Source organism: Ptiloglossa arizonensis, chromosome 9, assembly GCF_051014685.1.
Source record: "Ptiloglossa arizonensis isolate GNS036 chromosome 9, iyPtiAriz1_principal, whole genome shotgun sequence".
Taxonomy (NCBI): Eukaryota; Metazoa; Arthropoda; class Insecta; order Hymenoptera; family Colletidae; genus Ptiloglossa; species Ptiloglossa arizonensis.
In genome coordinates this window covers 9195218-9216772 of record NC_135056.1, presented here as the reverse complement: position 1 = coordinate 9216772, position 21555 = coordinate 9195218, and the positions used below count along the sequence as shown (strand labels likewise).

The following is a 21555-nucleotide window of genomic DNA, read 5'->3' as shown; positions in this document are numbered from 1 at the left end:
GAATGCTCAATTTCAAACATTTGTGACGTGATAATTACATGGGTACTTAGCTGTAATGTCGGTATATAATGCTTATGGGGGCATCTATTGATGAAACTCAGAACAATTCCTCGACAAACTTGAGCGTTTCTCTGCCAGGTGTTTTCACCCCTTAAGTGTAGTTTAACCCTTTCTCCAATAGATGGCAACACATGTAATTACCACGTTACAGGGATTTGTAATTGTGGGTTCAGAATATATTTGCATACATACAACCTATAATTCCGATATGTAAAGAAATATTCATTTATTTTATCGCACAGTTTCTTCGATTGTATTTGTTCGATATAACCAAATATTTCAAGAAATTTATTGCTTTTAAGACATTATTTATACTAGGACATTGTTAATAATTGTTTAAACTATGGTCCTACGACGGTTGTTAATAATTATGATAAATAAACGTCAACTCTCCTGTATACTAATCGTGGGGAATGATATGTTTTTAAATATAAACGACAATCACAGTCAAGCTGACTACTCTCAAATTGTTGTTAAAATTTTTGAATAACGAAAGAGAAAATATCAATGCCTCTTTCTTTCTCGATTGACGAAATGTTGAACTAACGATATACTATAATACTTTTGCATTAGGGTATGTAGTGGTGGGAAAAATCCACGTTGCGCTCTGCAGCCATTATGTACGACCTAGCTGCTACGGTTCCAGCAGAGCATCTGCTTCTGTCTACACGGCTTGTTTTGAAGAACACTATTATCGTTGCTGGCAATATATTGAACTATATTTGTAATTCTTAGTAAAAATATTGGTGTAGTGCCAATTTGGCTACGTTGTGTATTGTTTATTAGTGATAGAAATGACATATTTAAGTTCGTGGGAAGAGTTTGAAAAAGGCGCTGAGAGGTTATATCTTCAGGATCCGATAAAAGTAAGTTTTAATTAAATTTTGGTTAATTTTCTATTTTTTCTGTCGTAGTATATTTGTAATTATCCCTAGTTTTCTGAAACGGTGTTATATAAATGTTTTTCATTCAAAAATTTAAACAAATTTCGTAGGTCAATAGGATGATTGACATTACAATGACACGTCATTCCTTTGGAGTAAATATAAAATTTCATTTCACCAACTTTTGCAAACAAGGAAATAATGTTATATGTACGAATTAGTTGAAATATAGTGTTTAATTGTATAAATGTACAGAATATTGGAAGTTGATACAGCATAAGGTTTTTATTTATTGTAGTATTAGATTACAGGTAAAATTATAAAAAATTACATATACAGGTAATATATTTATAAATAGTTTCACATTTGTAAGTTTATAATTTATTATTTTCTTGTTCCAGACTCGGTATACAATGAAATATTGCCATAATAAAGGTATTCTATGTCTAAAACTTACAGATAATCGAACAGTAAGTATTACCCTTATGTAACTTACCTTATAATTTTTAAAGACTTATTTAAATAATACAATCGTAACTTTTGTCATAGTGCCTACAGTATAAAACAGAGATAGCACAAGACTTAAAGAAGATGGAAAAGTTTATAGGAAACTTGATGAGGCACATGGCGTCTAAAGAGAGCTAAATAAAAGACTAGATAAGGTTAGGGACACTTTTTTAAGTAAGGAATAAAAGTGCTGCGCATTTAATTCATTTTTTATGTTTCATTTCATAAGATTCAATGACTGATGGGATTATAGATATTTAATTTGAATGAGGTATAAAAACTTCCTTAAATATACAATATGTGCATAAATGTCTATTTTGTATTTATTTAAAGCTTCATGCTCATTTCGGGCGGTATCGTTGCCTCCTTGTTAAAGTTCTGAAACAGTATAACACAGAATATATTGTTACGCTGTTAAAGTTTATTTAAACAAAAATTTTCAGAAATTGAGACTAGAAACATAGTTCGTTAGAATTTATGTGAAAAATACCAATACTTTATGGAAAGTATAATTGTATTATTCCAACGATAATTAGAATACTCAGTGGCGTGTACTGCATTAGATATTAATAAAGCGATGCTTAATTGTAATCGATTTCTTACTGGATATTATCACAATAGAGAAGCACAAAGCAATGAAAAGAAGCACTTACGATATAATGGGCTGCAGAACAGCATCCAGAGTAGTATCAACAGGATGGTAGATTTCTTGGTTCGAAGACAGTTCATAGCGTACCTCTCCCCCTAATTGCAATTGCGTCTATACCAAACAAAACTATTTTACTAATATACTATGCAGAAAATTGTAAGATACAATGCACTACATTCTATGAACAGCATTTCATTATATCAATCTCGTCCTTATTATATTTTAATTAAAAATATTCAATATCAGAAGGATAAAAAACAATGTAACAAAATGCTGTAACTACCGGAGAAAGAAGTAGTAAACCTTAACCATGTACATTTGTAAAAAGCGCTTAATATTTCTAAAAGATTTCCACACGATAAGTGCCACTTTCGTAAAGACAATTTCATTTGTGATACAGTACTATGATAATCCTTTACTGTCTTTTAAAAGCGAAAAGCTTAAACTACATGAAGCAAAAGTGTTACCCGTTACTTTCCAGCGATGTTGTTTTATTTTACGCGAAATTTTTAATCTACCAATGTTTCGTATGCCGCGCGGAAAGTAGCGAGTCTCACTCGAAACCATAAATAAACGAACGATTAAGTAAACGTTGTTATAAAAGAGCAAGCGAAAAAATACGTACTACTCGAGTAGGTTTAGCGCTGTCGGCAGAGCTTGAGCAGCAGCTTGAAAATTCCTGCGGTGTGCTTTCCCCGAGGCCACTGTCCACGTTACTGCCTATCAATATTCTGTTGTTTCGAGTATAATAAAAGTCCTTCCTCATATTGCACTCAGTCCTACTACCGTCGTAGTATTTTGTCTCGACTTGACTCGGCCTCGTTGGCGGCAAATTATAACTTCCGTCGCGACAATGCTGTATCATTCTTCTGTTTCTTTTGCCAACGGATCCGATCGTTCTGAAAGTGAGCCCTTGACAGTCTTCGATATCACTCCAAATTTTACGATCATCCCAGATCGGGCACCATTCCGACATCGATGCATGTACATATATATTTTAGTTTACCAAACGATCAAATGCGGTTAATACATATACTACGAGCTATGTTGCATTCCTTAGCGATACACATTTTTATTTATAACAATAACACTAATCTTCACGCCAACCACTGTTCCATTCGTCGTTCATTTTTACGTCCGCCAATATATTTAAAAGTTTACAGTATTTTTAATCATACCGAACGCCTAAAAGGTGATTCGGGCGTTCGAGTGGATTGACACAACAACGAAAATTATCAATCGATTTTTAACAACGACAACGCACCAATAATTTCGACTCTCCCAAACACCGACATCTGTTCGACGAGTACACGATGCAAAACCACACAATACACAAAAACTTTCAACGAAACATACAACGAACAAATGCTACAATTCTGAAGATGTACTTCCACGGAACAACAACGTACTTCCATGGAATAGCAGAAAGCATCAGTAGGTGCCAGCCAGGACATAAATAAACAAGTGCGACAAAGCTGTTAATCTCATCGATTTATTAAGGATCTGTCATGCTTCAAAATAAATAATAGGGGGCATGCTTATAGTAGATAATGTACATGCTCTGAATAAATAAAAGTAAAAAAAAAAAAAAAAATAAATAAAAAATAAAAAAAACACATGCATAGGGGAAGATTTTAAACAATGACTACGGATCCCGTCTCATCCTCCAGTTGCGGAGGATGGCTGTGGATGTTGCAGGCCGTCTTGAGATCATCGTACCTAGGCAGGGACGACGAGTCTGCGTCGTCCAATCGGGAATTGCTAGACTGTAGGGGACATTGCTGTACAGTTTGCGATTGAACCACCGTATACGGTATCTCTCGACGTTGCTGTTCGCTCATTCCCGTTGTGTCGATTAGCCCAAACTCCAAATGTCTGGAAAATGAGTCGTTACTTCAATGCTTACGTCATTAAACGAGAGAAAACGGTGATTTTACCAGAGGATTACTTCGAACGTGGTATTATATCGGAAAATTTCTGTGTAATATTTTTTTTCTAATTTATGGAAATTGAAATCCGTAAAACGCGAACATTGTACACGTGTAGCACTCTACGAAATAAACCGTGTTCAAATGATCACGTGTTGTTCATTACGAGAGATCGAAATTAATTTCCCTTTACTCTTCGATAATACTTCTCGATTCATTCTTTCAATTCAGTTTAAATGCAATACTTTTCAATTGTTCCTTAATAGAGAGGACACAATGGAAGTATCTCGCAATTACAAACGATCAGTGCTCGAATCGAGAATGTGTTTAACTTATGATTACTATAACCGGATCGCATTCAATTGGTCTTTCAAGACCACTTCCTCCGTTTGAAGATGTTGCACACGATTCCCACTTTCGAGGACAGAGTGTACGTTCTTTTAGGCTTGTACGCGGGGACGACAGATGGCGTCGTAGTATAGTTAAGCGATACAGTGAGAATAACTCATCGGTGACCTTGAGAATTGAATCGATTTCGATCCGACTAACGGTTTCCTTTTTTCTATTTTAACGAGTATTACACGTGTGTAAACTTCGTAACACAAAGTTACGAGCGTACTGGAAAATAATCGAAGTACGATTTATTAATAATATCGCTACTTGGTGAATAAAACCTACTTCCTAAGCTCGTCCGGCAGTGGTTGTTTTTGGGAGGGACTCCGGTGTCTGCTCCTATGCCTTCTTCTAGGTTCTGTATGGCTCACCTGTTACAACATTATTCTCGCTTTAATTACGTATTATAAAAACAAACAAAAAATAAATAAAATAAAGAAAGAAAGCAGAAAAATGATACGACGAAGCTATAGAAGACAGATGAGAGCAAGATTCTTGAATGTTGCAAGCAAGCCCTTTCAAAACTTGAACGCGTTTAATCACGTTGTTATTCAAACTTACGACAGCTCGTTGGACTCCTTCGCCCTTCCGCTTCTGCGCTTCCCTCCATTGCGGTTCGGAGTCCACCAATTCGTGTCTGAAAGGATATTCGCGTACAAATGTAGTAACGAGCATTACGCGACTAGAGTGTAGTTTAATTCGGGAATACCGGCGCCACATTACGTGCTCACGTTGATAAATTAGATTCGAATCGTGCACTTTTGTCGAGCTGTGATCACGAGACCGATCCCCTTCGCGCATTCATCTTTCATTGAATAACACGAAAGCATCATCAGTTGGAATTTCGTTGCTCACGGTTGATACTTTCCGTGCGCGTTCGTCATTAAAATAATTATCACCTTTACGCACTTTATGTACCCTACCGTGAGAGTATAATGAGTACGAGGGCTTCTTTCCCGTCCTCACGGTCGATGAACTCGTGCCAAGACGTTCCTAGCAACTTGTTTCGTTTTCACATGGCCGTCTAAGGAGCCTTTATTACTCCAATTAATTACCAATTAAGCCAGAACGCGCATATAAGACGCTCAATCGACTTAATGCACGGTAAAAAAAAAAAAAAGAAAAAAAAATGCGTAACGAGGTCGATTAAATCGGACAGTTTCGTTTGAATTTTCTGCGGCGTCCCTTTACAATTAGGATATACTTTATTGCTCGAAATTTGAACGGGGGTTGAATGTTCAACGCTGTTGACCGTACCTAGATGATCGGGTACTTCTGTGCTTCCTGCGGTGTTTACGATGACCCGACCTGGTGTCCGAGCCTCTCGAGAGTTCGGATTCGCAATCAGAGTGACGACTATGTCTCCGATGGCTATGACTATGACTTCTTCTACGATGACCACCGCGGCTGTGACTGTCCCCTGAACTTTGGCTCTCCACGGAGCTGCTCCTTCGTTGGAGCCTGCTTAAGAGCTGAAATTCGAATGAGAATCATTTACAAATATCGATCGAATTGAAATATCGACGATAAATTACGAGTATTTACAAATATCGATCGAATTGAAACATCGAAAATAAATTAGGACATTAGCTCGTTTGTGCAAGAGTTTTCGTCGGTTTCGCGTACAGATACTTGGAACGAGTAAATATTCAACTCGGTCGATTGTAAAATTTACGCGACGATTAACAGTTAACCAGACGACAGTGGATGAACTTGTGTGTCATGGGAACAGTTCAAAAGAACGGAAGTCTGGTTCCATATTCACTCTTCGAACGCAACGTTGACTAGCGATTAACTCCGCGATGACTCGTGTCTGACTCTTGGGGTCAATTAGCGTTCTTGGGGACTTAGATTTTATTAGCGTGTAATTAACTTCGTTTGTAGCATCTGTGGAACGGTTGGAGAGAAAAGGTTTAACTAGTTTCGCGCAGAGATTTGTATTTGTCCGTTGTAAATGGATATTGATGGTGTTGAGCCTACAAATTGCAAGAGGAAATGACAAAGTTAATTTAAAAATGCATCCTTGTATCCCAAGCAGATATTGAAGCTTTTATGTAACGAATTAATAAAATTGAAATAATGTGCACGATGTAAAAGTGTGTCGAGTTCGTGAAAACTCCAAAAGTCCTACAGTTAAAATATGGAAAGAATTTTTTGCGAAAGTTTGTAACGATCGACGAAAAGATATACTATGATAACCTGAGCAGAAAAAATCATGATTGGAAATCGACTACGTGTACGGATAGCTATGTAGAATACAACTAGATGAGCATACGATTGGACAAGATGCGTGAAATCGATGATTCTTAGAAGACGATCTCATACCAATATAGTTGTATATAAACGTATAAATCGATGTACGGTGTAGTTTGGAAGTTACTTACATTAATAAAACACATTAATTTGTTTTCCCAAAATACAAATATTGTACAGTATCTTAAATAGAAATAAAATTTTAAAAAGAACGAAGAACTTAAAGAACTTCAATTATACACCTCACATTTATCGAATACTAAAAATATCCAGGTACAAAATATTCAAATACGGAAGAACTCGAGAGTCTCTAATATAAAATAAAAAAGAACAACTACGACAAAGAGCTCTGCACAATTCTAATAAAACTGGATTCTCTCTACCAAGATACAAACGCAAAATATATCGAAGAGAAGTAAAATATTCCCAACACGTCGAACGAGTTGAACGTGATTCGTGGTCCACGTTCGGATGCATGCGATCGGTGCACGAAATATTCGAAGAACTCGACGAATTCACTCCTGGTCCCGGAACGTTTCAAATTATTGAATGAAAACTGACGAGTACGATGCGGGGGTTTGCACGAGTCCCGACGAAAGGATGTTGCTCGAAGTTGTAGCGATGTTTCTTAAAAAAAAAAAAAAAAAAATAGGAATCTGGAGAACGTACTGCCGGCGCCGTTCCCGCGGAGCGGACGGACCGAGGACTAGACGAAGTATAAAGGCCCCGAGGTTGGCTCTGGGTCCATGGTGCGCTCCTGGTGCTCCTTGGACTCGAGCTGTTCACCTGCCTCGCGTTCTGCGTATTGCACAAAACGTTCCCGGTCGGTGGATTGTTGCCCGGATTCGTGTTCACGGTGGCAGGTGTTTCCACGAACGGGCCAACCATCTCTTGGCCCTCCACCACGCGTCGTTGGGCTCTACGGCTTGGAGTCCTCTGGAAAATCGGTGGCGGATTCCGTCTGATCACCGTGTGCTTCTCCGAGCCGGACGGGGGACTGTACGAGCGGAAACGAGAATAGGGGCTCAGGGGCGGTGGTCCGGTGGCCATCAGCCGGAAGAACGCTTGATGCTCCAGACAACATTTCCAGAGGTGTCTGCACGCTCCTTTCGACGGGGTCTCGAAGCCGTGCGTCCTCTCCTCGGAATTCTTCTCGCTGACCCTCAGCATGAAGTATCTACCCTGGAAAACGACGTAGAGATATTTTAATGAGAGAACGATAGAAACTTCGAGTGACAAGAGATCCTACTTTATAAATGTAATCGGTTGCCCGATAAGTTTCATCGTTCGATAAGAAACGGTGCTATTAGTTTCGTCGTTTTATTTTTTCGAAAGACGGTGGCGATGCGTGAGAATGAAAGGGATTGCGTGTGGTCCGGAGAGAATCTCAAGTGTTTGGTATAGACGAGCGAGTGAAGTGTGAAAGAAGAACGATCGAGATAACGCCATAATGGGAAATTTTGGGAGTATGTGACCAGACGCATGGAGTGAGAGAGATTGAGAATTGAAATGAAAGAGAACGAATGCGTGTGAGGATAGAGGGTGCGAAAGAAGAGCGTTTAGGGCAGTCATTGAGAGTCTTTGTTGGAAAATTATCGAAACGTGTCGCGTCGCGTAAAGAAAAAATAGCGTAGTAAGCGTAGTCAGCGTAGTTAGCATAGTTATTAATTGTACGTTTTGTTTCTACTACTACTACCTCGTTCAATACAGGTATATCCTAGAACTTTATTCACCCTTATTTTATAACCACCAGCAATTAGATAATTCCTACACTACTGTTTGATGAACATGTGTGAAGTTTCATGAACATCTGTCGACTCGTTCGTATATTTACAATGGAAAAAACAATCCGTAATTAATTCTCGAACACAATTATCGTACAAAGGCTACGTACAAATATTTTAATGCGGCAACGATCGAACCTCGAGTCACAAGAAACGGGCCTGTTGTCTAAATTTTTTCTTAAATAACGAAATCCTATTTTATAAATGTAAGACTACGATAAAAAATACGAGTATTATGTAGAATGATCGATTCACTTTGGTATTTTTATAAATTGTACCTTCCACGATGATCTAAAAATACTATTTGTCACTGAAGGAATACGTGGATTAACACTCCGTCATCGAAGCATTAAAGACCGAGAAAACAAACCGATTACTAAGATGAACAACCAAATGTAACAACATGGCTACAGAGACAGTGACCAATTAATTTATCACAGTCGATAGAAGATAGGAATTAAAATTGTAAACCTGAGCTGAAATTTTTGATTATTCTGCAACTTGTAGCGAAAATTATATTCGAGACTTTGCAAGTTTGATTCTTTTAACGCGAAATATTTACGTATATTTAGTATTGTTAATGACAAAATATGGGACAAAAAGGTGTGACAACATTCGTTACAAAAAGATCCCTGTACGCCAGTACGACACACATAATTTTCTCGTTTTATCAAGTCGTTCGACGACTAGTTCGTTGCTTTGTAATTGGTACACGACAATTATGCATTCATTGTACAACTCCTTTGGAATGCAGTTAGACACGTATAGCTTTGAATATCAACATTTGGTACGAACTTAAAGAAGAGAAGAGGCGTTACGTCTTTTCGTTGCAAGGCAAAGAGAGCTAGGAACGATAAGATAGAAGCAAAACGAATTCGAACACGTGCAAATGGAATCCGATACCTCGACAAACTAACGTGTGAATACCATTTCTTTATTTTCGTTCAAATAATTAGCAAAATTAATTATTTCTGCAATTTACTGCTCGCACGCACAAATTATTCGACGGATTGTACTTTTATAACGTTACGCTACAAAGAACAAGATTTATGGTCGTTACGCGTGAACCGTGGTGCCTGTGATTATCGGGAGTAATATCTAATTTTATTTTTCTCAAACGAACGTATTATTATAGGGAGCTGTAAAGAATACATCCGAATAATGTTCACGGTATAAAAGAAATCCGTTTGTTTACCGATAATGTAATAAATTACGTTACATTTTACAAATTCTGATCACTGAATAAGAATACCATCCAGGAGCATTCTTTCCAATTCACCGGTACAATTATGATTTCAAGATAGTATACTTAATTCTGTGCTTCTTCTTTCATAAATGTTTCAAGCGCAAGACTTTCGAAGATACGTACGTTATTTTTTATCTCGTCCAACAATTTGACGCCATCTCGATCAAAACAACTATTGCACGTTTAATAGAAATAAATCCAGTGACAAAACGTATTCTCGAAATTATACCGAATCAAAGATGGTAGAATCATGAAAAAAATAAAGTCTTTCTCTTTCTTCGGACAAAGAACAAAATTTAATTTCCTCGTACAAATATGTAGTAGTTATCGCGTTATTGTTCAAGATTCAATGATTACCAACCGTGGCGTGTATATTCGTCGAACAAAGCGGAACGAAATGTATTCGTTCTGAAGATATAACGAGCGCTTAATGTTCGCTTTGTTCTAAAGAAAATTATAGAACGCATAAAATCTTTAATTGGTAAAATACGCGTAATTATGCGGCCGTGCGCTGTACTTGCGGTACAAAAGTTTCGAATTTAAATACGATCGTTCACGCAGCAATGTGAAACGTTTCCATATAAAATGTTTCGTCGTCTGTGACGAAAACTGTATCATCTCGTTTATTCAACGATTAAAATTCTCGATAATTTCCTTGCCTACCTTATAATAGATTTTATTGATCCGAGGCCAGTAGTAATTTCCCACTTTGGTCTTGTTGCGCAACAATATTATCCCACTGGGTGTTAATCCCAAAAAGTATTCCACGCTATCCTCGCCCTGTGGATCAAGATTACAATGGTTTCACGGATTATCGTCGTTGATTGCGACATCGATGGCCTTTCTAAATGCGAATAACTACTCACCAACACGGGATGCAAATCGACCCCATACATTTCGAGCCATTTCACCTTGTCCAGGTAATTCAGCTCCGCCGCGGAGGGTAATTGTCCTCTGGAAAGGATGTCATTTGTTACTCTCTAAATTGCTACGATCATTAATGACAAATATTGTCAGTGAATTTACTCGACGAATTTATACGCCGTTCGAGACAATTGGTTCGCGTGTACGGAGAAGTCGGGAAAATTAACGAAATATCAAAAACAAAAGAGACGAGTGTGCGTTCGACTTTCTAAATTCAACTAGTATCAAGTCTGCCGTGTGCATCGTGCTCCTAAAGTATTGCAAAAAAAAAAAAAATATGTTTTCGCGATGATATCTGCCTCGAAGTACAATCGTGTACTTTGAATAAATTATTTTACGCACGTAAGACTGTAGAATGTTGAAATAATTGAGTTACGTTCTTTGCATCGTCTTCTCTAATCGATTTAAATACGTGGAAAGTGTTCAAACGGCAGGAATTAATCGGAGAACACGGTTTGTTACGCGTAAAATTCGTTATTGGCGCAATTGAAGTCGTATGCGATGAAACGATTCGAGTGTGTGTCTTTTTTTTTCCGCTTTTATCCGACGTATCGAGGCAACAGAACTCTAATCTCGATGAAGCAGAGGTTTAATTAACGGGACATTTTTCTTGTTTCAAGATGAAAGTATTCGCAATTTGTGAGATACATTTTTTAATTTAAACGAGCATCCGCGAAGATGTACACATCTTTAACGGTAATTCGATAACGATCGTTGAAACTTACACGAGAGTTTTGTGAAGTTCCACTATGCGGTTCTCCAATTCCGTAGTTTGGTTGGCTAAGAATCGAAATTCGGTCACATAGCCTAAGGAATGTCGTCTTGGATCGTAATCTCCAAGTTCCGCTGGAACAATCGTAAAATTACGTCAAATAAATTCCCTACAGTGCCCACAGAATTGATCGTTAAATTGTACCAGTACCTTAATTAAAATTTCAGTTGTGTCCACAATCGTTTTCGTTTCCTTTGAAATTCAAATTCCGAACTACCTCGAATAAATTGAAATAAAACGACTATCTTGGATTCAAAATTTCAACAACCGAGTGAAAGAACCGCATCGTTCCGTTAACATTCTTTCATCGTCGTTCACTTAACGTTTTTCCATCGTCGTTCGTTCCGTATAGAAAATTTTTAATCGCGCGTAGGGTCTGGCACGTTACGTTAATGTTCTCGCGGTTACACATTCGTCAACAACGGTTACAAATTCTGTAAATTCAATCGCAATGTAATTCGCCTTCTTTGCACGCGACGTGACGCAAGTAATCGTCGTCCTCGCCATGTGTAACAGCTTCTTTTCACGAAGTTATGTGCGTATAAGGAATACATCCACGATTTATTCGCAACGTATTAAGTAAATCGTTCCATAACACGCATTCCGTCAGCCGGATGCTCGCACGCACGAAAATACTCTCATCCTGCAATCTTCGTATGCATAAATCGTGGACTCCCTTTTTGTAACCCCTCTTCTGTATCGTTTGCATTTATTTACTATTACGTTGTTGCATAAATTCTGCGCGTCGATACCTCGAGGTGTACGAAGTAATAATTTGAATATGTATATTGATTACAGACATCGATGGGTATAATGATGAATAAATTTCATCGGAATTAGGAAATGAAGTAAAATTTTATTTACGTAAGGGGTTCGATTCGTAATCTCGAACGAGACGCGCAAAATACCCCCTGTTTTGTGTTAAATAATTGAAGAAAAGAACAGAATCGAAATCTCTATCTATTTCCATGTTTCGTTCCCTTTTTAAATTTTCGTTCTTCTTAAATTACGAAATTCAGCTCTAGCCTGTGTAACGTTACAACATTCTCCGGTGTCTTGCGTCGTCGCTTTGATAACACCGCTTCCTGTTTCTGCGAACTTCATTTATTCCCAGATAACGGAAGATTAATTTGATTAGTTCTTAATTACCATACATCGAAGCGCCTTTTAATCTTATTGCAACGTAATTTTCTTTTTACATTACATTTTATTTATTTTCCTTTTCGTGGCAATGTTCGCGCGTTGCATCGTTTCGTCCCGAAGAGCATCTAACGTAACGGTCGAAGTGTCGAATAAATAATACGTTTATAAATATCACCGTCAACATTGAAAGACTATTGTTCCTCTTATTCGTAAGTGCGAATAAACGGAAAATTCCAAAGGAATTCTTCCCGAAAGGAACAATGTAAAATAAAGTACGACACATAAAAGAAACAATCTATCTATCGGGTTGTTCGGAAAGTCATTTCCTTTCATTTTGCGAAAATGAAACACGATTTTTTTAGAGTGTATAAACATTTAATTAAATTATATATTTTCCATTTTGGAAAACGAAATCACTTTCCGAACAATCCAATAATTTCGAGCCTTCTCTACGAACTGAAATCTGCCACGTACTAGATTTATCACAGAATCGAATTATTCTTCGCAAAGTTTCGAATCCAAGTAATCAACGTTATAAAATTCTCGGTCGTACCTTTAAATAAAAATAAACAAAAAAATTGCAAAATCCGTTTCCTCCTTCGAAAAATTCACTTTCCGTCACTTGCGCTGCATCAAATTCGATTTTCTCCCTAAGCCAGAGTTCCCCTCTGTCTATGATCAACCTCGTCGGATTCGACGAAGCTTCGTTCTCGATCGTTTCGAACGAAAAGAGCGAATCTAAGGTCCGTGAGGTCCGTTCGTTGGCCACGCGATCGAACACCCAGCTGACAATTACTCGTGTCTGATTCGCGCGGTGAATTCTCCGTTCGTTGGGAATTCGGTTCTTTCACCCCTGTTCCTCGGATCACTCCCCCCTTCCTGTCGGCGTCTACAACATCCACGGGTACGTACACCGGCAGAAATGCCCTCCAGAAATCATCCTAGTCGGTTAATTGAATCACCGACTTTGATGAATATCGGCTTCGACCGACGGGGGGGAAGGGGCACTTTATTTTCTCGCTGGGTCTCGTTCCGGTCCGTCCGCGAAAGAAAGAACCCCCTACACCTTGTCGTTCCCGGCTCCTTGCATGCTCGTTCGGTCGTGTAATTACGAGACGCGAGACGTTCGGTCGTAGCCGCGTTATGCACGAAACGCGCATAGTTATCGGTCCCGAGGCACTCGCTTCGATGGAGACGACGGAAAGGGATCGTTATGGATGGAAAATGTCCACGTACGCGGCCCGATCGTTCAAAGAACTGTCTGGCCACGAAGAAAGGGAACGGTGGAATGTAACTCGATCGATAAGATGCCAATCGGTCGCGGTGCGTAATCGGAATCGAGAGATTCCTGTTCTAATGAGTCGTCGTTCTGATTCTCGATCGATGGAGATTACCAATTGAACCGGGAACGGTCGGACGAATCTAATCGCACGACACGGAATCCCATCGACGTTGGAAAATCCTTGGGAATTCTTCACGGGATGTTAAAAACTGATCAAAATTTTACCAGCTCTTTAAATATTAACAGGACATCGTTTTATATTATAGATGCCACGTGATTGTTCGACACGAGTACGATTGATAGGTAGAAGGTATTTGAGAAAATAGACGAAACGATACGTTTCGACGAGTTCAACTTCGAAAGGTGTGAAATGGGAAAATTGAAACGTTGTTTTGTAGAGAGAGGTCGATAGTTATATCGATGGTAAATTGAACCGTCAACGGTATTCATGACCGAGAGAGTTTTTTATTCTTCTGGGATCGATCGAAGTGGACTTTTTTAGGACAAAGAACAATGGAAACATATTTTTGAGTTTATATAGTTTGTACGATATCTACTTGAAAAATATAGAAAGCTAACAATTCTATTGCGAAATGTTGTCATTTGTGTTTCTCCAATGTGAACGACGGTAATTTGTTGGGTTCAATATTTAAATAGTATGAATTTTATGATATATTGTAGAGTAGTTATGAAAGCAGTAGAGAAGAAAAACAGAATTTGAAGAAACAGGAATGATTCTTTGCACCGAAAAAATGATCCGCTTTAATCGATCGTAGATTCGAAGACAGTCGCGTTCGAAAGAAAGTGATTTAAATTTCATAAAGACACGTTTAAATTTGGGTGTATTTTAGTAACGGAGTGCAAAGATAATTAAAAACAATTAATTCAATTTAACGTGGCAAATTCATATTTCATTCACGATCTTACCGATTATTAAGGGAAAATGGTACGAGAAGATATACCGACTAATTAATATCCGTGAAATTCGGTTTATGTCAATCATTCCGAATACCAAATCTCGCCTAAGGCAAGGTCTGCGGACTAAGCTTTGCCCGAGAGTCCGAGAGCAAATTTAGAACGATACGTCAATTTCTGTAGATGTAACGTCACTCGATATTACACGAATAAAATTTTTCAAGTTTGCTTAATCTTACTCCCGTACCGTTACTCGAATTCCTTCGTTTCAAATAAATAACAAACGATAACGTTTGGTTTTCGTTTAAGTAGAATTTGACAGTGTTCGACAAAGTTTGTACGTAAATGTCATTTAAAAAGTATATACGACAGATGATTTTTTCAGCTTCTGTTAAGAATAATAATCGACTTTATTATGATATAGTTTTCAACGTAATGTGACGTATTATTTATTAATTCGAACGAAATGAGATTTTATTAGGGTACGGATGTACGTAGCGTATGGTAAACATTGAGAAGAAAATAAAGAGAGAAGGAGAACGAGAAAGTAGATATGTTAGATTGTTCGGAAAGTCATTTCGTTTTTTTTGAAAAATGAAACACGTTTTTCTTAGAGTGTATAAACATTTTATTAAATTATATATTCTCCATTTTGGAAAACGAAATGACTTTCCCAACAACCCAATATGTCGAGGATGATACACAATTGTCGATAGCGAGAGCAAAGTGAGTATAATTTATTCAGTGGCAAACATTTTTTTTAAATTCGATCGAAAAATTTAAAACTTAACGAATAAAATTAAAAAAATATATATATATATATATATATATATATATATATATATATATTCATAAATTATATAACATAATTATCAAACTTTCGTTTCCCGTTACACGATGAAAATTCATAATTCGTAATCATATTACGAGAAACAGATGCGAATACCTCGAGGAGTCGAGTTGACGGTCAGTAAGCTAGAAAGAAAAAGTAAAACCGTAAGCAAATAAACCAGTTACCTCGAGAAACGGATTCTAAAGAAGATAAAGACACATTGTTCCCAGTTGACGACGAAACTTCTCCCCAGACAATGTCAACACGTTTTTAAGCATTGCTCGAAAAAAAAAACTCTTACATCGAGTAGCTACTTCCACGAGCTGAAAACGACCGAAATACGTACAACGAAGGTACACCGGGTTAACAATGACAGATCACGAAGCAATAACAAACGTGGAGAACAATTAAGCCCCGAGATACGACCCCATTGTCCACGTCTCAATGACGCGTCTTCGAATTTCTTCTCGTAACTGCCCCGCGGTAGTTGGACGGAGGAGTCTCGGAGGAACGATGAAACTAAATTAATTCGCGAAACGAAATGGCGCCCTAAAAACGAGACCGTCGACTGAAAGAATTCCGTCCAGTGAATGCTCGGGAATAATGGGATCGGTCCAAGAGATTTTCAAGAAGAAATAATATCCAAAGGTGTTTTCATCGCCGATGTAATGGCGTTGCGCTCAAAGCTTCCGGCTATCTTGTTTGAAATCTCCAGGAGGAACTGGACAACGCTTTCACCGTCGAGGGTCCCATTTCCATTTGTAAAATGGAGCGCAGAAACCGGCCGTTCTACTTATTTCCGGGGTAACTTCAATATTTGCGGATGCAAAGGCAAAGGGCTCCCCGCTCGAAAGAAAAACGCGTTATCGTTAGAAAGATTGACATGTCACCGAGATACAGGAATCACGTGGAAAGGTCTAACTATCCTCGTTGTCCATTTGATTAATACCCGCCGTTAAATCGTCCCCTTGCGAAATTACTTTTCAACACGGAACGAGTATGTAATTACACACTATTAATTAGTGAGCATTCTTGAACGTACCGAGAATCGTACGTAGAACGTTTTCGTCCTCTTCGGTATTGCGATATATACAGTTATATACGAGTGAAAGAGAGATTTTTGTACGTAGAACACGTTTAACGAGAAAATGAGAGGAAAGTTATTCGAAGACGATATTTTTGAAAAGTCAATTACGTATGGATAAGAAAGTAACGATATTGGTGAACTTTATCGAGTCGAGTACGTAATTACATTTGGAACGTAGTTCCAATCTAAGTTTCGTTTATGTTCGATTTTTCGAACGAATGAAACGATACGAATAATTCAGTCCTCTGGTGTACGTTTCTCGATTTTAGATCAATTTTAAAAGATAACGTTTAACGTCGTGTAACAGGTTACAACGACCAGGATAAGATCAGCACGCGTCGAACCGATTCAATCGTCGCCATTCAAACATGATATTTTCGCTTTAATTTCCGCTAACCCGGACAAACGTCGGTCATTGAATTCAAAATAAAAGACTCCGTATCGGCTAAACTTTCGACCGTACATCTACCGGTTACCTGTAATTTAAATCGTTGTTCGAAGATGATATTTTTTGCTCTAATTTCCGACAATCCCCTGAAAAAAAAACTCTGCTCGATAAATTTAAAATTAACGACCTCGAAACTATCGGTTACCAGGGATTTATCGTTCGTGGATAGCCATTCGTCGTTCGCGAGAAACGTGCGAAGGAATAAATTCGGAAAAGTTCGACGAAAGGAGAGCGCGATATCGGGTAGGTATATTTCGTTGAAATTTCACGTAAAACGAGGGGTTCGGTCGACGAGCCGGAATATCGGTCAAGATTCCGCCGCTTGTTTCCATTTCCCGTATTCCGTTGTTCACGATTTCCCATTCAGACGTAGCAGAATTTATGCCCGCCACGATCCACCGTGAGATCACTCGCGAGATCTATCATGCCCGAGAATAAAGATTTATGTCCGGTTAATATCAAGAGAAAGAGCGCGACACCGTGGAATATTCGTTTGCACGATGAGAAGGGTTGGAAAAGAAATGCGAACAGGAAAGTCGAACACGTGAAATTATGTTGCTTAAGATGTTGCAATCCATCCTCTCGCGGTGATCTCATCCGCGGCGGACCGCACGCGCATTCAGCGAAGTTTATCTCCATTTCGCGAAGCAAAACGCGTGCCGTGTCCTTTTCTCGCGACTCTTTCTTTTTTCCTGCACACACACACACACACACACACTCTCTCTCTCTCTCTCTCTCTGTTTCTCTCACGGTCTCTCTGGTCCGCGTTTCGTTGTCAACGGACTCTGGACTGAGCGAGAAGAAAGGGTATTCATTCCGTCTCTTTTGACGGCGATGAGACGCAAACACGACCGTATCTTTCTCTATCCGCCCTTTCTCTATTTGCATGACTTTGAATCTCAGAAGCAGATAACTAACGCGTGGACCTGCAGCTTCCTTCCGCCAAGTCGCGCGTCTTTGCTCTCACCGACACTCGGTGTTCGCGCATGCGTCCCAACGACGAGTGTGATTTTTTTACCATTATCCCTTAACACTCGACAGGCGACTACCAGTCGCCGTAAATTTAGCGCGGTAATTCGCGGTAGTCGTGTCGTGACGTGAAAAATTTCAAGGCTTCCCGTACCAACGTTGTATCTCTACGAAAATGTAAAAACGAACGGATTTATGTTCGAAATTCTACGTAATTTTCGTTTCGAGAAATTTCGTCGAGCGATTGGTTCTCTTCGTCGGAGAAGAATATATTCGAGCGCGAAGGATCAAACGCTCTCGAGATACGAAAACTCGATAGGCAGGTACAGGTCGAGTGGTTGTTCAGTGTTAACAGCGACGATCGTGTTAAATTTATGTGTCGATTTGAGGATTTTCCAATTTTCTCGGGGATAATTTATTTTTATGCCCAGGAGACTAGAGAATACTTCGGCGAACACATCTCCGGTTATTCTCTGAACTATCGCCGCATAGTATCCTATAGATCGAGAATTTTCCAACTTCTCGGGTAAATTTGTCCTTTTTTTTATTAATAAGAGACTCGAGAGTAGGTGCTCCAAAAATTACGCGTCTGATACTAATTCGACTTCTGCACGGTGTTCTTAAGAAACTGAATACTTCGAGAAACTTACTTATGGTATTAATTCAACTACGTTGCAACAGTACTCGGACAATTGATGTGAAGAAATAATGATCATTTTCAAATACTGCTTTTACATCTTGGAGCGCGACTATTCTTTACTTAAGCGATTTTTAACGAATTGCACGAACCCTCGGTATACCAGGCAAAATAGTCCAAATTATCATCTATCGTTTGGATTCACTCGTATATTTTTCAATACCGTTAAATCGTTTAACGAATAATGTACAACAGCGAGAATAAAAATGTCATTGTCACCGGCGTTATCGTTGCAAATCTGACACGTATGCAACGTTGAATTTATTACGGATCGAGTTTCGTTGCGATTTTACGTAATTAATTCTCTCGAAACGCGTCTCGCGGGTACGTTCTCACAATGTACAAACTCTTTCTTTCACAGCCACCGGCAAATACAAATCTAATTGCTTCGTGGAACGTATAGAAGACCGTATAAGCGCCCCGTTCAATTTGAAGGTACGTAGAAGTAAAAGATAAATAAACGCGAGAAGATTCTTTGTCGAAGAGGTTTGTTACTCGATGCCTCGATGGTGGTATTTCGAAATAGAAATAACTGTCTGAAAGGGAGAAAAAGTTGAAAGTACCCCTGGAAAAGTTTAACGCGTTACTGTGCATGTGGGCGTCTCTTTTCGTTGGCGAAATTGAAATCACGTACCGTGTAAAGCTTCCACGAATCTTTTTAAATCGCTTTTCTCTGATCGTACCTTTGTAGAAAACTTGAACCCTACTCACGGTGCAAGACTTTCGAGAACTCCTCTCTTTGGAGCCGAGCTTTGTTTCACTCGTACGGTATCCCAGATTACAGATACAGAAGCGATATTACTTTTACGGAACAATCGACACCGGACAGCCGTAATATCGTATAAGGCCGTAATCTCGTGAGCATTCACGTCGGTGTTTGTGTTCACGGATCCGTATCGTTCTACTCGTTTACGTCACGAGTCGTTTCTCTAATTCATTCGTTTGGCCCAGTTTAGTAATGGGTATCATTTTTATCGGACGTCGGTGGAAAATAATGTACAAAGACGAGTAATTACCAAAAAAAACGGTGTATTCTCTATTCTATTTCATAAGCGGGGAAAATATTTACCGGCTTCACCTGAAAGCCCCGGTTCCATTTTACCCCGCGGTACTGCTTCGAGCGATTATCTTTTCTCAAATCTTCAGTATGTTTCAAGAGGGAGAGAGTTTTCATCCGGCAAGGACTTTGAGAAAAATGATCTACCAAAAGAAACAGCCCGTCTCGTGCTAACTTCTTATGATCAACTTTTAATGTCGTCCAAACTGGCTCCCTTGTAGACCTAAAAGTACAAAGTGACCGAAATAAGCAATGAAAATCCACAGCCCCACCGCGTCTATCATAGATCAAAGACGTTCCTTATGAAAAGAATTATCCGAATAATCTCTCGGGGCAAAATGCTCCAATATGTAACGCCAAGATTACTATGGAACAGCTTATCTTTCGTTGTAACAAATTCCATCTCTGTCACGGATAATTCGAAGTATCGTAACTTTCCAAATTTTTGAAACAATATTTAACCTTTTCCAAGAACCGTAACCGAGAGCTATCGATAACCGATTGAAATGAATCGTAAACCAAAGACGGATAAATTTTTAACGAACGAAAACTCTTGTTCGATCGGACGGTTCAATTTTGATTTATTCGTCGCGAAGTATTTCCATTCGGAAAATCAAATTTTAATTCTTATTTCACAAATAACGGATAACAAGTTACACGTCCTTTATCCTTAATTTCCTAACCGGTTAAAAAACGTTCCCGTCCGAGCTGAGAACGACTAATTACGAAGAAATTTCTCGTGCGAATCGAATAATCGATTCCCTTCACCCCGAAAAAGAGGTACGATCTCTTAATTTCGTTTTTTCGGCTCGCGCTCCACGGTTCAGCGGCGGTATATGGTGTTCAAAGTGAATCGCAGCTACGATAAAATAACACGTTCATCGAGGAACGTTCTCGAAACGAGCTCGAAACAAAAAGCTAACGCTTCTCGTGGCCGCCTCCTTTCCGCGGCGGTTCGCTTGAAATTTCGATGAAACGTCGCGCCGGGTCGTTTGTTGCGCGTTCGCCGGAAAGGCGACGAGAAAGAAATTATTGCGAAGTGTAATTTCGTCGTGGCGGCTACGGATGGGCGTGGGCGCATAATGTGGCACCCACCATGCAATTTTGTTTAGACTCGCACTCTCTCACTCTCTCTCTATCTCCCGCGAGTTGAGAATAAGCGTACACACGCTTTAGGCGTTGCCCCGTGAAATTTCCCACCTCGCGCCGTCTCGCGTTCCGGAACGCGAAATAAAACGCGGTGCTATCGCGATAAAAATGAACAAACAGCCCGACGCACCGCTCTGTGTTTTGTCTACGTCGATGCACAGCCACGGGGATTCTAGACTCGCCGATTCCTCGCCGCGTAAAACCTTATCGGGCATTACGGCTCGGGCTCGTCGCAGACGCGAGTATTCGCGGTAACGTGGCGGTCTGCAAAGTGAAAAAAAAAAAAAATAAAAAAAAAATAAAAACCGAGTAAGTATAACGACCACCGTGCAACGACCTTCCGTTTCGATGGATGGTTGCTGGGAGTTCCGGAAAAGCGTAATTTAGATCGAGTCTTTCTTCGCTCGTGCAGGGTGCGAACGAGTAAATGGAGAACTGGGAATCTCTGATGCGAGTACGGTCGAGGTAGAAGTAACTGGTAGTCGAAGCTTCCCCTGCTGCGAATCGCTACGGCGATTCCTCGTTAAAAGTCTGGATTTTTACCTCGATAAAAGTTTCGGAATCATTCTCACTGTT

General features: G+C 39.2%; 2 protein-coding genes across 6 annotated transcripts in view; one reads left to right on the top strand and one right to left on the bottom strand.

Annotated features, from left to right (window-relative positions):
- Positions 1–601: 601 nt before the first annotated feature.
- On the top strand, positions 602–4170 carry Srp9 (signal recognition particle 9). 2 transcript variants are annotated; one of them, XM_076320715.1, is made up of 4 exons: positions 602–926; positions 1346–1414; positions 1494–1606; positions 3293–4170. In XM_076320715.1, exons 1-3 carry the CDS (start codon positions 855–857, stop codon positions 1587–1589), a joined length of 237 nt encoding a protein of 78 aa, XP_076176830.1. In that variant the 5' UTR covers positions 602–854; the 3' UTR covers positions 1590–1606; positions 3293–4170. The 2 variants fall into 2 exon arrangements, with proteins under 2 accessions (XP_076176830.1, XP_076176828.1); XM_076320713.1 differs by lacking the exon at positions 3293–4170 and having other exon boundaries at positions 633–926; positions 1494–1764.
- Positions 1217–21555, bottom strand: part of LOC143151511 (band 4.1-like protein 4) — a 226401-nt gene continuing 206062 nt past the window's right edge. For 2 of the 4 annotated variants that reach the window (XM_076320712.1, XM_076320711.1), the window contains exons 7-17: positions 11354–11474; positions 10571–10658; positions 10368–10484; positions 7344–7856; positions 5679–5893; positions 4983–5058; positions 4707–4792; positions 3820–3975; positions 2726–2999; positions 2105–2211; positions 1217–1829 (exon numbers count right to left, since the gene is read on the bottom strand). In XM_076320712.1, coding sequence (XP_076176827.1) covers positions 1793–1829; positions 2105–2211; positions 2726–2999; positions 3820–3975; positions 4707–4792; positions 4983–5058; positions 5679–5893; positions 7344–7856; positions 10368–10484; positions 10571–10658; positions 11354–11474 — 1790 coding nt within the window. In that variant the 3' untranslated portion in view covers positions 1217–1792. The remainder of the gene's footprint in view (positions 1830–2104; positions 2212–2725; positions 3000–3819; positions 3976–4706; positions 4793–4982; positions 5059–5678; positions 5894–7343; positions 7857–10367; positions 10485–10570; positions 10659–11353; positions 11475–21555) is intronic. The other 2 variants (XM_076320710.1, XM_076320709.1) reach the window with 1 other exon arrangement.